The sequence below is a fragment of the Phragmites australis genome, chromosome 1 (assembly GCF_958298935.1).
Source record: "Phragmites australis chromosome 1, lpPhrAust1.1, whole genome shotgun sequence".
NCBI lineage: Eukaryota > Viridiplantae > Streptophyta > Magnoliopsida > Poales > Poaceae > Phragmites > Phragmites australis.
In genome coordinates this window covers 42,774,267-42,791,072 of record NC_084921.1, presented here as the reverse complement: position 1 = coordinate 42,791,072, position 16,806 = coordinate 42,774,267, and the positions used below count along the sequence as shown (strand labels likewise).

The 16,806-nt window shown below is 41.6% G+C and overlaps 1 protein-coding gene across 1 annotated transcript; it reads left to right on the top strand.

Annotated features, from left to right (window-relative positions):
• Positions 1 to 6,808: 6,808 nt before the first annotated feature.
• Positions 6,809 to 7,492, top strand: LOC133885060 (uncharacterized). The gene is made up of 2 exons (XM_062324697.1): positions 6,809 to 7,081; positions 7,142 to 7,492. Exons 1-2 carry the CDS (start codon positions 6,809 to 6,811, stop codon positions 7,490 to 7,492), a joined length of 624 nt encoding a protein of 207 aa, XP_062180681.1.
• The last annotated feature ends 9,314 nt before the right edge of the window (positions 7,493 to 16,806 follow it).

The window sequence follows — 16,806 nt, the reverse complement described above, 5'->3', positions numbered from 1 at the left end:
GCCACTTAAACCCCACTGACCACCTCATTTTCCCGTCTCTCTCCCCCATTTCCACTTTTGACCCAAAACTGAGAGCGAGAGAGGAGGAGCACCACCTTGACCACCACGACGACCAGAGATAGATGGAAAAGACTTCCCTAAGCTTCTCGAAGCCTCCCTGAGCTCCTCCCCACCGTCATCCTCGTCGGAGAAGCTTCCCATGCATCCTTCTTGCACCTCAAGGCTAAGCACCATCTCAGAACTCGATCTCCAAATCAAGACCTCCCGAAGTCGGCCAACCTTTTAAGAAGCTTCCCCACACTAAGATGAGACTTCCTCGAACGTTTTCACATCATCTTTGAGCTCCACCCTATCCCCATTTACTTAGACCCGAGGTCCACCTCTAGTCAAGGACATCATCCATGGGGCCCTAGAGTTTGGCCCATGCATGTCGTCCAAACCACCCAAAATGCACTCGAATAGTTTTGTAGAGTGTTTTTGTATCACTTTTGGCCAAAGGCATCGTCAAAGTCTTCATCGACGACCTCGCCGAGGTGCTGCTAGCCAGGCCCAGCGATCTGACCGTCACCTGGGCTGGTCTAATCACTGGGTTAGGACTTGGCCAGCTAGAGTTGAGTTTATACTTCATAGTCATGAGTTAGAACGTCACTGTAGCGGTCTGACCGCCATCGGTCCGGTCTAACCGTCATAGCTACTCAGTACCAAATTCTTCTTTGTTCAACCCCATGGTCTGACTGCCACCCCACCCAGTCTGACCACCAGATACACAAAACCTAGTGAGTCTAGGCTTATCCAATGCATTACTTAATTCTTGTCTAGCCCAATCAAATCAAGCGTTCTTTTGTAAATTTTCCATGGCATGTCACATTGCACCTTGTTTACAATCGTACATCATAAGCATATCTCTTAGCTTGTTCTTTTATTTATTCAATGTGTATTCTATTGATTAGAGAGTGACATGGCAATGATTCAAGAAATTGAGACTGACATCGAACTGGAAGTTACACGAGTGAAGAACCAAAGAACCAAGGCAAGCATTTATGCATATTTCACCTTTACTTTGGATCACTGTGGTGTCTAATTTTGATAAATCATCGCTATATGTATGTCATACATGTTTAGCAAGTTATTATCGGGAATCGAGTAGAACCTATTTTGTTGTATGTGTATATACTGTTGATCTTCATCCTTGTAATCTGGGTATAACCATGTAATGTCTAACTTAAATTTTTTATCTAAAACGCTTAGCAATGCATATGTTACCAATAGAAGTTGAGTGGTAGAGTGTTCCATCATTCGCGAGCTATAAGGCTTAATTATTATCCACAATGAAAATGATGTTAGGATGAAGAGTTTGTGAGAATGAGATAATATATGGATGGTGTTATGGGCAAGTCGGGAGAGAAATTTGGATGCCATAGGCCGCTTGTATCAATTAAGTATTGACCGTTGTTTGTCGTTGCCTTAAACACTTTTCATACTTTCATATATTCAATAAATGTACAAATGAAACGATTATCCTGCGCCGTACTAACACTTTACTTGTGGCCCTATGACGCGTAAGAGAAAAGGAATGAGTAGAAGCAAGGTGACGGGAAACTGAAGGTGCCTGAGACATGCTCGTGGTAACCCTGATGCTATAGGTGCAAGTGCAAGTAGGTAGTTCCAGGAGGGAGAAAGGTTGTCTCGAGGCTAAGTAGATAGACCTAAGTCATGTGGGTAAAAATGTATCCCTGCAGGGTGTAAGATCAATTTGAATTGTTACGCTCTCGATTATGATCATGCATATATACATCCGTATCAATCATAGAGTTTCTGATGTTGAGTTAATGAGTTTGTATGTGATACGTTGGGAAGTGAGTCGAGTATGTCTATGATGAGATGAGCAAGTTCTTATATTGGTATGTTTACATTATGTTCTCATGATCGAACATCATAAGTTTTAAGATATGTTAGATGCTCACACTCTTAAGTTGATAAATTATTATTTTTTGTCTAAATTCATTTAACCTTATGGCCTACTCCTTACTACCCTTTCCAAATGCATTATCCTCAGAATCGGATTATTATTCATGCCTGTCGATGTTGGTAACAAGGCAAGAGTAGTGATGAACTACTCGTGATGATTTGGTGGTGCCTTAGGATAAATGGCACCATATCTTTTATTATTTATAGATATTATTCCGGTGTGTAGTAACGTTAATATGCTAAGATATGAATTTGTTGTATTCTGTTTATCCTAACATTTATTGATATTATGTTGAGAGCCCAAACGTAAATAGCTCTCATCCTTAAGTTTAGCCAGTAGTACTTTAATTTATTGAATATATATATATATATATATATATATATATATATATATATATATATATATATATATATATATATATATATATATATATATATATATCTTTATACGATGAAGCTTGTTGTAAAAATATGTATTATGATTTTAGACATAACATATATATCGGGACTACCGAGATTGGATTTATCTTAATCATTTTGTTGCTACGATTAATGTTTTGAGATATAGGTTAGCACGTGGCACGTTGAGTAACATGCGTGTGCTAGCTCTTATCTTAATAGACGATTGCTTAATTTAATTAATTCAAATACAATTTAAACAGTGTCAGTAGTCCAAATTTTCGGAACTCACAGGCCCCGCTCGCGGAAACAAAGAGGCGTTATAAAAAAAAGGAAAATATGTACGAATCTTCTGCACGTACACACCGGAGTGTAATGCTTTGCCAACATTCTTCCTGAAGTATGGCTCTCAGTATTTGATATATCAACGTACCATAGTTTACTTTTCAAATTCTCACGGAAGAAGGAAAATAAATTCAACTCTGGAATTGATTGACATATTGCGATATGATTGGAGCTATTGTAACTTCTAAAAGTTTTCGAACAACAATTATGTTCCCTATAGTACCTTGGGGGGTTTTTTTTTTTTTTTGAGCTTTACATGCTTGTATTCGGCAAAAGTGCAACATTATTTTTCCTACTAAAGCTCAGTAAAATTGATTACATAGTTGTGTATGGCTTACGTAAGCATTCCGTTAACGATAATATATTTCAACATACACAATTTAGGTAAGGTTGGATGACGCTATACCAATCATACAAGACAGAATCCTCCAATGACGGCATATGATTTCATTGTTTTATCCCTAATTAAAGTTTTGTAAACAATTGTAATCTATTGCCCCTTTTATTGCTTTTGTTGCATTACTACCTGAATGACTTCAGCCTAAAGACACACGTCTATTGAGAAATGCATTGTTTCTATGTCGCTTTGCCATTTACGATATCATTCAATATGAGGCTTATAGCATCCTAAGTGAGTCTTTTCATGGATAAAAATGTTTTTATAAAAAGATTTTTATTTTCTTCAATGTTATAACAGTTTTTCTTCACGATTTTCATCACAAAAGAATTCTTAAGACTATTACCTCTAAGATAAAATTCTATCTTTTTTTCCTTTACAAATCCTATTAAAAAAATTATTAAAAATAAGAAAAAATAAAAAAAATAAAAATAGAGAGAAACAAAAAGAGGACGAAATAAAAAATATAGTTAGAGATCCTCTTACACATCGGGTCACGCTAGTGATAAATTGGATGTACCGTCTAGTGTTGAGTTATTTGTGATGCTACTGAGCAGACTGTTTACTACTTGAGGATGACGTGGAACGGTGGAATACATGCATTAGATCTACATGAAAAATACTACAATTATTTACGGCTTAAGTGTCGCTTCTCTCAACTCAAACACATCTCTCGTCTATCTTCTGCCACCCGCCATCCCTAGCAACCTCAAGCACCTCCTGATTTTTTTTTAACTGAACCGGCAATATAACTTATTGAATATATAACTATAGGTGTATATATATATATATATATATATATAAAGAGTACACTATATTCGAATAGGATACATTATACTTGTATTTTGCTATTTCGAATATTATAGATCCGAATATGTAGGTTCTGATACACCGAATATCTAGAAGTCATATACTAGGAAGATCTCAAATGGTTACCCGACTCGAGTATGACTAGTATGCAGGTCAAATTCATCTATTTTGTCTTGGACGATAAGTTGAAAGAGTCCCTATCGACTACGACTGAAACCAAGGCAACATCTCGTCCCTATATAAGATAGGGACTCAAATCCCCGGAGGGGAGGAGAGGAAAAACCTAATCCAGCATATCTTGAGGCAAGCAACACCAAGACCTTAGCAATTGAGAGACTCGACGACTCCAATTCTAAATTAATCTAGATCCGATTACTTGATTGTAATATGTTTAATCACATTGCTTGTACTTGAGATATCAATATACAACAGCATCAATACAAGATGTAGGGTATTACACCAACTGAGGGTTCGGACCTGTCTACGTCACATGCCTTGTTCGTGCTTGAACCCTAATCTCGAAGGTACCCCTTGTTCAATTTACGGACATATTATCAGGAACAAATCTTTGACAGTTGGTGCTCCAGGTAGGGGCCTTTATATGCCTTTCAGGATCGATCATGTCTTGAGTACATGCTCGAGTTGGATTCTTTGATGATGGCTTCTATGACCACTTCGAGTCAACGCCAACCATCTTCACATCGCCTCCTGCCGGATTTGAGATCATCTTCGGAACCTTGACTTACCGCTGGGATGCTCAAGGTGGACTAACCCACACCGGTATCATCAAATCCAGTCCATTGGATGCATATTGTGAGGTGAGACACCTCAACTGGGATCCCTAGGAGCCTAATTTTCTCCAGTTCATGGACACTGACAGTGACGGTGAGAGTTACGAAAGTGGTGATGACAACTCCATCGACAACTAGAGCAGCCGAACAGATCGATTCATGTTTATGGCTGGAGGAGTCAGAGCTGCACCAGCTGACTCGAACACGGTAGATCCAAACATCATGGTGGACAATGATGGGGAGATCCCTAAGGATCCCGGAGCAGCAACCGCTACCCACGGTATCGACACCTCTGTGGAACTACTGCCAGAAACATCCGCAGTTGTAGTCTTGGGTGCCCCTGATACCACTCATCATCGACGGGTCAAAGAGATTCCAGTGAACCCTGATATTTGATAATGATTTGTTGAGCAAACACCTCTTGATCAGGTGATTCCCCCACCAATAGCTGTTACCAGATCGAGGAACAAGCCCTCTCGAGATAGCCATTATGGGGCAACATCAGCTCGACTGTAGCCAGACCTCGGTAGTGGTGCCTTTAGTACTCCAGAGGCCAATGTCCAGGGAGCTCATATGATTCTAAGATCCTTACCTAACTTGGATCTGGTGAATCCCTTAACACCAATGGTTAACCAGCTAAAGACTTTACTCGTTGCAGCTCAAATCCAGGTCGCTCGAGTAAACAATCCAAGTGACTCTAGGCGTCCCAGTCTGAAGGGCGCACGTTCGAGGAGCCACGGGCATGGACACCCCTGAGTCGAGGGGCCACAGGTAGGAGGCTCAGGTGGTCGAGCTCAAGCGCAACCCTGCAGGTCAAACCATTGCCCCATCCATAGGCGTAGAAACCAGGAAGATTTGAGGAGTCTCATCCCTCATGATAGATGTGAATTACAGGAGGTAACAATAACAACAGTGAGGAGCTCTGTGAAGACGATCGTCGTTATAACGATCACAGATCTCTAGGATGGCACGGTCGACGTGACTCCTCTATTAGGAGGAACAAGCGTGATAGTCCTTTACCATCACCTCTTGAAGAATTCGATGGAGGTTGTGAAGCCTTCACACCTGAGCTTCGATCGATACGATAGCCCGAGAAGTTCAAAGCGGGCCCGATCCCAAAGTACGATGAGAAGCTTAACCCCAACGAGTGGTTACAGATCTATACCACTGTTATTTGAGCAGCTGACAATGATAACAAGGTAATAGCCAATTACATGCTAACCGCCCTTGATGGACCTACAAGATCCTGGTTGTTGAACCACTCTCCCAAATCAATCCAATCATGGGTCGAGTTGAAGGCTTAGTTCATCACCAATTTCTAGGGTACTTTCAAGCACCCGAGGATGAAAGACGATCTTCATCAACCGAACTAGGGCAAGGACGAATCTCTTCGGGGCTTCATCTGTAGGTTCAGCTATAGGAACAACATGATCATGGATATCTCTGATGGGTTGGTCATCATCGTCTTCAAGAGAGGCATCGAGGACAGAGATCTAGTAGGAAAGCTAGCTACCTGAAAGATCCAAATGGTCAAGGAGCTCTTCGAGTTGGCCGACAAGTTTGCAAAGTGTGCTGAGGCTTAAGCTCATGCCAAAAAAACCTAAATCTGGCAAGGACAAACCTGAGTCTTTGAAGAATGAGGGCAAGTCTGGTGACAAATGCAAGTCCAGACACGACCATAGTCGTGGTCGAGAGGAGCAAATCACGCAACACTGGAGATAACAAGGGCCAAAGCTATGGTGGTGGAAAGTGGTGTCCCATCTATCGGTCCAACTAGCATGACTTCAATGAATGCCAGGTTTTTAAAAAGAAGCTTGACGAGAAGCTCAAGGCTATAGTTGCTGACTACCAAAGCAAACAAGCCAAGCCCGATGCTGATAATGATGAGCCCGAGTTCCGTGGGGCTGATAAGAGCTTAGGGCACATCTTCGAAGGATCCAACACGTACGAATCTAAAAGGTAGTACAAGACAGTTGAAAGAGGGGTCAACTTGGATTTTACAAGGCCTACTCAATACCTCAAGTGGTCGGAAGTCTCCATCACCTTTGATCAAGCTGACCACCCAACCACGGTTCCACACCCTGGTCAATACCCGATCATGGTTCAGCCTATCATCTTCAACATCAAGATCCATCGAACATTGGTCGACTGGGGTAGTTCAGTCAACCTCATTTTCGCTAAGACATTGGACAAGATGGGAATTTCAAGGACGAAGCTCAAGACAAGAGCTGAGCCTTTCCATGGAATAACTCCAAAATCGTCGAACATGCCTCTTGGTCAGATTGAGCTGCCAGTCACGTTTGGCACACCTAACAACTTCCACACAGAGAAGCTTACGTTTGATGTTACAGACTTCGAGATGGCGTACAACGTGATTCTAGACCACCCAGTGTTAGGCAAGTTCATGGCCACAGTGCACTACACTTACTAGACAATCAAGATCCCTGATCCTAAGGGTGTCATAACCATCAAGGGCGATCAACGCGTAGTGGTCAAATGTGACAAGCAGAGCCTGGAGATGGCCAATCACTTCTGCCGGACAATGACTACCTCCAAAAACTTGGAGTCTAAGCGTCAAACCGCCACCCAGGGCCAGGACAGTGCCACAGACTCCAAGCTTGTGAGCTTCGTTGACACTTCGAAGTCTGACAATGCCGCCAAGGGTGAAACCAGCGATGGCGCCAAGGACAAGAAGACTGATGGTGGTGTCAAGGCAGTACCCCACAACTTGTCTAAGCTGGCCAAGAAGGACAAGGTAGGGTCCAACCTCAACCCAAAATAGGAACTCAAGCTCATCACTTTCCTCCGGCCAAACCAAGACGTGTTTGAGTGGCAACCGTCCGATATGCTCGGGGTCCTTAGGAAGGTGATCGAGCATCGACTAGCTGTGGAACCCAGCGCCAAACCTGTGGTGCAGAAGCAGCGAAGATTTATGAAGGATAGAAAGCAGGCCATCCAGAAGGAGGTCAACGAACTCCTAAATACGGGCTTCATTCGAGAGGTTTGTCATCCTACATGGCTTGTGAATCTAGTCATAGTCAAGAAGGCCAATGGCATGTGGAGAATATATGTTGACTTTATCGACCTCAACAAAACTTGTCCCAAACATCCTTTGCCTCTTCCTGGTATTAACTAGATTGTTGACTCTATAGTGGGTTGTGCATTGATATATTTTTTAGATGCTTGTTCGGGGTATTACCAAATTAGCATGGGAGTAGAGGATGAGGAAAAAATTGCTTTTATTACTCCTTTTGGTGTATTTTGCTATGTAAAGATGCCTTTTTGTTTAAAGAACCCTGGAGGTACTTACAAATGGTGTATTCAAAACTGTCTACAACCCCATATCAGGTGTAACGTAGAAGCTTATGTCGATGATAACGTAGTCACTTATGTCGATGATATCGTAGTCAAGTCTAAAACTGAAAGTGTATTGATTCTTTATCTCAAGGAAACATTCAACAACCTTATGAAGTATCACATGATGCTTAAACCCAAGAAGTGCATGTTCGGCGTTCCATCTCGCAAGGTTCTCAGTTTCCTAGTTTCAAGTAGAGGCATTGAGGCCAATCTGGGAAAAACTAAGGCCCTTGACCAAATGTGGTCACCTCGAACACTGAAGGAGGTTAAAAAACTAACAGACATAGTAGCCCTTAGTTCATTCATCTCTAGGATGGGTGAGCGAGGGATGCTTTTCTTCAAATTTCTAAAGAAACACGATCTCGCATGATGCTTAAACCCGAGAAGTGCATGTTCGGCGTTCCATCTTGCAAGGTTCTCAGTTTCCTAGTTTCAAGTAGAGGCATTGAGGCCAATCTGGAAAAAACTAAGGCCCTTGACAAAATGTGGTCACCTCGAACACTGAAGGAGGTTAAAAAACTAACAAACATAGTAGCCCTTAGTGAAAGTGCATCTAGGCCCCCTAAGTGGGTTTTGGCTTATTGATGACAAAACGATTAAAGAACTAACATGCTTTGTGAGTATTGAACAGGTATGAGCATTAGTTGTGAAGGTAAATGACGTTTGACGCCCGTCGAAACAATTGAAGAATCAACGAAGGATACAAGATAGGGCTTAAATTCTTTTTACTTTTGAAATTGAGTCTAGGATAGATTTTTTCTTAGATGGATGAATTCATTTGCTTGATTAGTGTCTCAATGCTCAAGAGATCCTTTAGAATCACCCAATTGAGAGACACATTCACTCACGAACACGAAACTCTTTCTGAAAATCTTCTGAGTCCGGAGTCTCCGGTGTTCACCGGATACTCCGGTACTCAGCGTTCAGCCGGAGTCTCCGAGTTAGCCTCCGGCAGAGAGTCTCGGTTACGGTTTAATCTTTTCAAGAAAAAGACCGGAGTCTCCGGTGTTCACCGGATACTCCGGTAAAATGTTTTGTGTGCAGTCGGAGTCTCCGAGGTAGACTCCGGCAGAGGCTCTCGGTTAGCTTTTAATCTTTTTGATAAAAAGTAGTAAAGACCGGAGTCTCCGGTGTTCACCGGATACTCCGGTACCTGGAGATGCCGGAGGATCCGGCTAGTCTCCGGACTTAGTCTGTTTTGGAAAATCTGTCAGGACCGGAGACTCCGGTGTTCTCCGGAGACTCCGGTAATTAAACAGAACTGTAACGGCTAGTTCTGACACGTTCGTGACCGTTCTGACGCCATTTTTGGAATTAGGACCGGAGACTCCGGTGTACACCGGATACTCCGGTAAGCTCTGACAAAAACAGTAACGTCTAGTCTGTGAGAGAGGGCTATAAATGCCCCCTCTCTCCATAGCATTTAGTGCTTGCTGTGGCTGGTTTCCTTGAGACCTCTTGAGCACTTTAAGAGCATTCAAAGCCTCTCCAATCATCTCTAGAGCCAAATTTGCACAAATTTGAGAGTGTGTGTTTGGAGAGGGTTCAAGCCACTTGAGCATTGATTTCTTCATCAAGCATTTACTGCGATCATCTCCTTTGAAGCTTTGGGTTTCTAGAAGGAAAGGAGTCGCCCGAAGAGCACCCAAAACTTGTGGTGCGCCTCGGGAAGTTTGTAAGAATCTTCATATTGAGTAAGAATTTCTAGCTTGATCTTTGTGGTCGCTAGAAGAGGATAGGGTTGGAGAAGACCCGGCTCTTTGTGAGCTCCTCAACGGAGACGTAGGCACTTCTTTGTGAGGTGGCCGAACTCCGGGATATATTCTTGTGTTCTTACTTGTGAAACTTACTTGATTGTGTGCATTTGGTAATTTGTCATTTAAATTGCTATAGTATCAATCTTGCTAGTTTTAATTGTTATTCTAGCTTAGTAATATCTACTTGACCTAGTGCAACTCTTAGGATCTAGCTGTGGCCTTTAGTTCAAATTTATTCTGAAATTTCCTGTCAGGCCGGAGACTCCGGACTAGACCGAATACTCCGGACCATACCGGAGTATCCGGACTTCACCGGAGTATCCGAGAGTTTAATCCGCTGTTTTTAGTTTTAATTTTCAGAAAAGCCTATTTACCCCCCCTCTAGGCACTTTCAATTGGTATCAGAGCCTAACCTCCTACAAGGCTTCACCGCTTGGAGGGAATCATTATGTCGACATCCGGAAGTCCGAGGGGTCCCAAAGATGATCCATCAAAAAATGATGATGGTAATGGTAAAGGAAAGGGAAGTGAGATTCCTTTCAATTATGATCGTTTGAATTCTTCTAGCAATTACATTTCCGTGCCTTCCAGACGTGCACTATTCTTCGATGGTACACATTATGCCGCTTGGAGGCACAAAATGAAAATGCACTTAATTTCTCTTCATCCAAGTATTTGGAAGATTGTTTGCACATGTTTTGAGCTGCCGGAGGAAGACCAAGAGCTCACCTCAAGTGAAGAACAAAATATGCATCGCAATGCTCAAGCTACAAGTGTGTTGCTTAGTGCCTTGAGTCCGGAGGAATTCAACAAAGTGGATGGACTTGAGGAAGCTAAGAAAATTTGGGACACACTTCAAGTTGCTCATGAAGGGACTACAAGTGTGAGAGAATCCAAAATAGAATTGCTTGAGGGAAAGCTAGGAAGATTTGTGATGGAGGATCATGAAACTCCTCAAGCAATGTATGATCGGATGATGGTGCTTGTGAACAAGCTAAGAGGACTTGGAAGCGAGGACATTGATGATCACAAAGTGGTCAAGAGACTACTTAGAGCATTTGCTCCTAGAAATCCCACTTTGGTGACGCTCCTCCGTGAGAGAAGAGATTACAAGAGGCTCACACCAAGTGATGTGCTTGGAAGGATTCTTACTCATGAGCTCATGGAAGAAGAAGCTAATGAAGTGAAGATTCATTCTAAACAAAGCTCAACCTCAAGGCATAAAGAAATTGCACTCAAGGCAAGCAAAAACAAGCAAGTCCAAGAATCAAGCACAAGTGATGATGAAAGCTCCGAAGATGAAGAAATGGCGTTCTTTGTGAAAAGGTTCAAGAAATTCATAAGAAAAGGAGGCTATTCAAAGTACAAGAGAGACATGCCCAAGAAGAGAACATCAAGAAGGGCATGCTATGAATGTGGCGAAATTGATCACTTTATAGCCGATTGTCCAAACAAGAAGAAGGGAAAGGACAAAGAAGACAATAAAGTCAAGTCATACAAGAAAGACAAGAACAAGATGTACAAGAAGAAATATTCGGGTCAAGCACATATTGGAGAAGAGTGGGATTCCAACTCCGACTCGGACTCCGATGATGAAGGAGTCGCCACCATTGCTATTCATGAGCTTACACCAAGAAAATCACTCTTAATGAGTGATGATGATGATGATGATGGAGACTCCCCAAAATGCTTCATGGCCAAGAACCGCAAGGTAAAATCTCAATCCAAGCTCCTAGATAGTGATAGTGAGTATGATAGTGATTGTGATAATTTGTTCAAAGGTTTGAATAAAAATGTCATGGCTAAAATAAAGGAGCTAATGGATACAATAGATAGTCATGAAGAGACCCTTGAGAGACAAGAAGACTTGCTCATCCTTGAAAAGGAGAGAAACCTTGAACTCGAGGAGCTCTTTGCTAAAGAGAAAGAAAAAGTTGAGAAATTGTCTAAAGATTGTGATTTAGCCAATTCCTCAATTGCCGATCTTAAGAGTAACAATTTCTTGCTTCAAGAGAAATTATCTTGTTTAGATGAAAATTATAGAACTCTTGAAACACAAATTGATATTCTTAAGAAAGGCTCTTCTAACTCTAGTGAAGCAAATTTACTATCTAATGCATCTACTAGCAATGGATGTTCTCGTTGTTCTAACCTTGAAATGAATGCTTGTACAACTAATATTGAATCCTTGCAAGCATTACAAAAGGAAAATGAGAGGCTAAATGCTTTGGTCAAATATGGGTGCATCAAAACTTATAAGTCAAAGGATGCACTTTACAAGACTATTCAAGCCAAAGACAATAAGCAAAAGAGAGGTCTTGGTTTTGACCAATATACAAGCAAGCCAAATGATCGTGTGGTATTGAATGGAGTGGAATGCCTCAAGTTTGTCAAAGGAGGCAAACAAGTTGATCACCCTACTCAAACAAGGCAACCGAAGGCTCATGCCCCCCAATGTTCCTTTTATGCTTCATACATGCTAAAGAGAGACCACCGTGGTAAAGTGGTTGCTCTCTATGTTGGTCCCCGCACAAGAGATAGAATTGTAAAAAGGAATGTGTGGGTGCCAAAAGTGCTTGTGACTAACGCTAAAGGACCCAAACAAATTTGGGTACCTAAAATAAAGGCATAACTTTGTTTTGTAGGCATACTCCTCCGGTGGATCAAGTTGGGTCATTGATAGCGGATGTACCAATCATATGACCGGAGAAAAGAGTATGTTCTCCTCCTTTGAAGAAAATGGAGGGCCTCATGAAAACATCATCTTTGGCGATAATGGAAAAGGAGAGGTAATGGGATTAGGTAAAATTGCCATCTCAAATGATACTTCCATTTCAAATGTCTTGTTAGTAAAATCACTCAATTACAACTTATTATCCGTATCTCAATTATGTGAAATTGGTTATAATTGTCTTTTTATAAATGAGGGTGTGGTCGTCTCTAGAAGGGAGGACGCCTCTATAGTCTTCACCGGCAAGTTGAAGGGTAAACTCTATCTTGTTGATTTTTCAACGGATGGAGTGATGCCTAAAACTTGCTTGATGGCTAAGTCTAGCATGGGTTGGCTTTGGCATCGCCGACTTGCTCATGTTGGCATGAGGAATTTGTCCAAACTTCAAAAGGGCGAACACATTCTAGGACTAACGAATGTGACTTTTGAGAAAAATAGAGTTTGTAGTGCATGCCAAGCGGGAAAGCAAGTTGGAGCATCTCATCCCTTGAAGAATGTGATGACCACTTCAAGACCATTGGAACTCCTTCACATGGACTTATTTGGGCCAATCACTTATATAAGTATCGGAGGTAACAAATATGGTTTAGTTATTGTTGATGATTTTTCACGTTTCACTTGGGTATTCTTCTTGCATGATAAAAGCGAAACTCAAGCCATTCTCAAGAAGTTTGTGAGAAGAGCACAAAATGAATTCGAAGTAAAGATCAAGAGAGTTAGAAGAGACAATGGAAGCGAATTCAAGAACATACAAGTTGAAGAGTTTCTTGATAAAGAAGGAATCAAGCATGAGTTCTCGGCTCCATACTCCCCTCAACAAAATGGAGTGGTCAAAAGAAAGAATAGGACTCTAATTGAATCCGCAAGAACAATGCTTGATGAATACAAAGTATCGGATCAATTTTGGGCGGAAGCAATCAACACCGCATGCTATGCCATCAACCGGTTATATTTACACAAGTTGTTGAACAAAACTTCATATGAGCTTCTAACCGGTAACAAGCCAAATGTTTCCTATTTTAAAGTCTTTGGTAGCAAATGCTTTATTTTAAACAAGAAATCTAGAAGTTCTAAATTTGCTCCAAAGGTAGATGAAGGGTTTATGCTTGGTTATGGTTCAAATGCCTACGCCTACCGCATTTTCAACAAAACCACCGGATGTTTTGAAATTGCGAGAGATGTAACATTTGATGAATCTAATGGCTCCCAAGTGGAGCAAGTGGATACAAATGTTTTAGGTGATGAAGAAATACCAAGCGAAGCAATCAAGAAGATGGCAATTGGCGAAATCAAGCCCTTAGAACAAGAAAAGACTCAAGAAGCTCAAATTGATAGGGATCAACCATCCTCATCAATGCAAGTTGAACCATCAACGTCAACTCAAGATCAAGACGACAAGAGATCACAAGATCAACATCAAGACCATGAAGATCCGAACAATTTCTTGAATAATGAAGTGGAAGACATCCAACATCAATCACAAGTGCCACATCCACGTGTTCATCAAAGTATCCAAAGAGATCACCCCGTGGACAACATCATTGGTGATATACAAAAGGGGGTAACTACTCGTTCAAGAATTGCAAATTTTTGTGAATTTTACTCTTTTGTTTCCTCTTTGGAACCTTTGAAGGTAGAAGAAGCGCTTGATGATCCGGATTGGATAATGGCTATGCAAGAAGAATTGAACAACTTTAAAAGAAATGAAGTTTGGTCTTTGGTGGAAAGGCCAAAATAAAATGTGATTGGGACAAAATGGGTCTTCCGCAACAAACAAGATGAAAATGGGATAGTAACAAGGAACAAAGCTCGTTTGGTTGCTCAAGGATTCACTCAAATCGAAGGTTTGGATTTTGGTGAGACATACGCTCCCGTAGCTAGGCTAGAGTCAATTCGTATTTTATTTGCCTATGCTACTCACCATGATTTCAAGTTATATCAAATGGACGTGAAGAGCGCATTTCTAAATGGACCAATCTCCGAATTGGTGTATGTGGAGCAACCGCCCGGCTTTGAAGATCCCAAACATCCCGAGCATGTTTTTAAACTCCATAAGGCGCTCTATGGGCTAAAACAAGCTCCTAGAGCATGGTATGAATGCCTTAGGGATTTTCTTGTCAAAAAGGGCTTTGAAATAGGCAAAGCCGATTCTACTCTCTTTACTAAGAATGTTGATAATGATTTATTTGTTTGCCAAATATATGTCGATGACATTATATTTGGTTCTACTAATCAACAATTTTGTGAAGATTTTAGTAGGATCATCACAAGGAGGTTTGAGATGTCCATGATGGGAGAATTGAAGTTCTTTCTCGGATTTCAAATCAAGCAACTCAAGGAAGGAACCTTCATTTGTCAAACCAAGTACATCAAAGATATGCTCAAGAAATTTGACATGGAGAATGCCAAACCAATCAAAACGCCCATGCAAACTAATGGACATCTTGATCTCAATGGAGAAGGCAAAAGTGTGGATCAAAAGGTATATCGTTCCATGATTGGATCTTTGCTTTACTTATGTGCATCTAGGCCCGATATCATGCTTAGTGTGTGCATGTGTGCAAGATTTCAAGCCGCTCCCAAAGAGTGCCATTTAATGACCGTTAAGAGGATTCTTCGATATTTAGTTCATACTCCATACCTTGGGCTTTGGTATCCAAAAGGGTCATCCTTCGACCTTATCGGCTATTCGGACTCCGATTATGCCGGTTGTAAGGTGGATAGAAAAAGCACTTCGGGAACTTGCCAATTCTTGGGTAGGTCCTTAGTGTCATGGTCATCCAAGAAACAAAACTCCGTAGCTCTATCCACTGCCGAAGCTGAATATGTTGCCGCGGGAGCATGTTGTGCTCAACTCCTATGGATGAAGCAAACTCTAAGAGACTATGGCCACAAAACTCCTAAAATTCCACTTTTATGTGATAATGAGAGTGCCATCAAAATAGCCAATGATCCCGTACAACACTCAAGAACCAAGCACATAGATATTAGACACCATTTCTTGAGAGATCATGCAACAAAAGGGGATATTGACATTCGCCATGTGAGAACCGAAAAACAATTAGCCGATATCCTCACTAAACCACTAGATGAGCAAAGGTTTTGTGAGTTGAGAAGTGAATTAAATATCCTAGATTCTCGGAACGTGGCTTGAACTGTTGCATACACTTGCTTGTTGTAGATTTATAGCTTTCCTAGTTAAGAGTTTGCGAAAACTGCATTTTGAGTGTTTTTCTCAAAATTATTTGGATTTTTTGATCTCTCGATCATAATTTGTAACTTGTGATCATAGTTATGTAATGATGCTTGATTGGCTGATCACATTTGACAAATTAATCCTCTTGTCCAACATCTTCCTTCCAGAAAATCTCTTTCCCAATTCTTCAGCTCTAAATCTTGCTGTGACAGTTTCAGGTCCCGGAATGTCCGGTGTTCACCGGAGTATCCGGACCTGACACTGTTCACAGCCTCAGCTGTATTCCGTTCTGTTTCCAGTTACCGGATAGTCCGGTATTCACCGGAGTCTCCGGTACAAGTGTCAGGACCGGAGTCTCCGGTCTCCACCGGAGTATCCGGTAAATGTGTCAGGACCGGACTCTCCGGTCTACACCGGAGTTTCCGGTGTCTCCAGAATTCTATATATTCCCCCAGCCCGAACAGTTATCTTTTCCCATCTATTCTCTTGTCCTCTCTCCAAACAACCTTCTCTCCGGCGATTTTGAGAGGAACCCAAGAATCTTCAAGTCTTGCTACGTTTCTCTCTTGGATTAAAGGCCGGAATCTCCGGAGATCCCTATTCTCAAAAATCCCCGGAGGATTTGAGCTCAAAGGTACCGTTTTCAACAATCTTCCCGATCTCTCAATGCTCTTGTCTAGAGTTGTTTTCCTTTGGTAGAATAGTTCCTAGTACCCTCTAGAACCCATTCCCAAACTTGTTTCATCTCTAGTTGGCCATATCTTCCAAACCCTAGCTGGTTAGATTTTCTGTCGGGGCCGACCGGAGTATCCGGTGTACACCGGATACTCCGGTATCAGCCTGAAGTTTCAGCTTTTCCTGTCCAATCCTTTTTTCCTCAAAATTCTTTGTTCATTCCATTTCTTCTAGGTGTTCTTGCAATGGCTGGAGACCGTTTTGAGAAGGGTCGCACTTTCGAGAGGAAAAAGAAACAAAGAAGTGACCCCCGTGCTCAAGAATCAAGTGCTCCTGCCCAATCAGAAGATAGTGGAAGCGGCCATACTAGCAGTGAAAGA

Coding starts and splice junctions, on each gene's coding strand:
- LOC133885060 (XM_062324697.1), top strand. CDS start 6,809: ATGGTTCAGCCTATCATCTTCAACATCAAGATCCATCGAACATTGGTC. Junction 7,082..7,141: donor ACTTCGAGATGGCGTACAAC/GTGATTCTAGAC, acceptor TACACTTACTAG/ACAATCAAGATCCCTGATCC.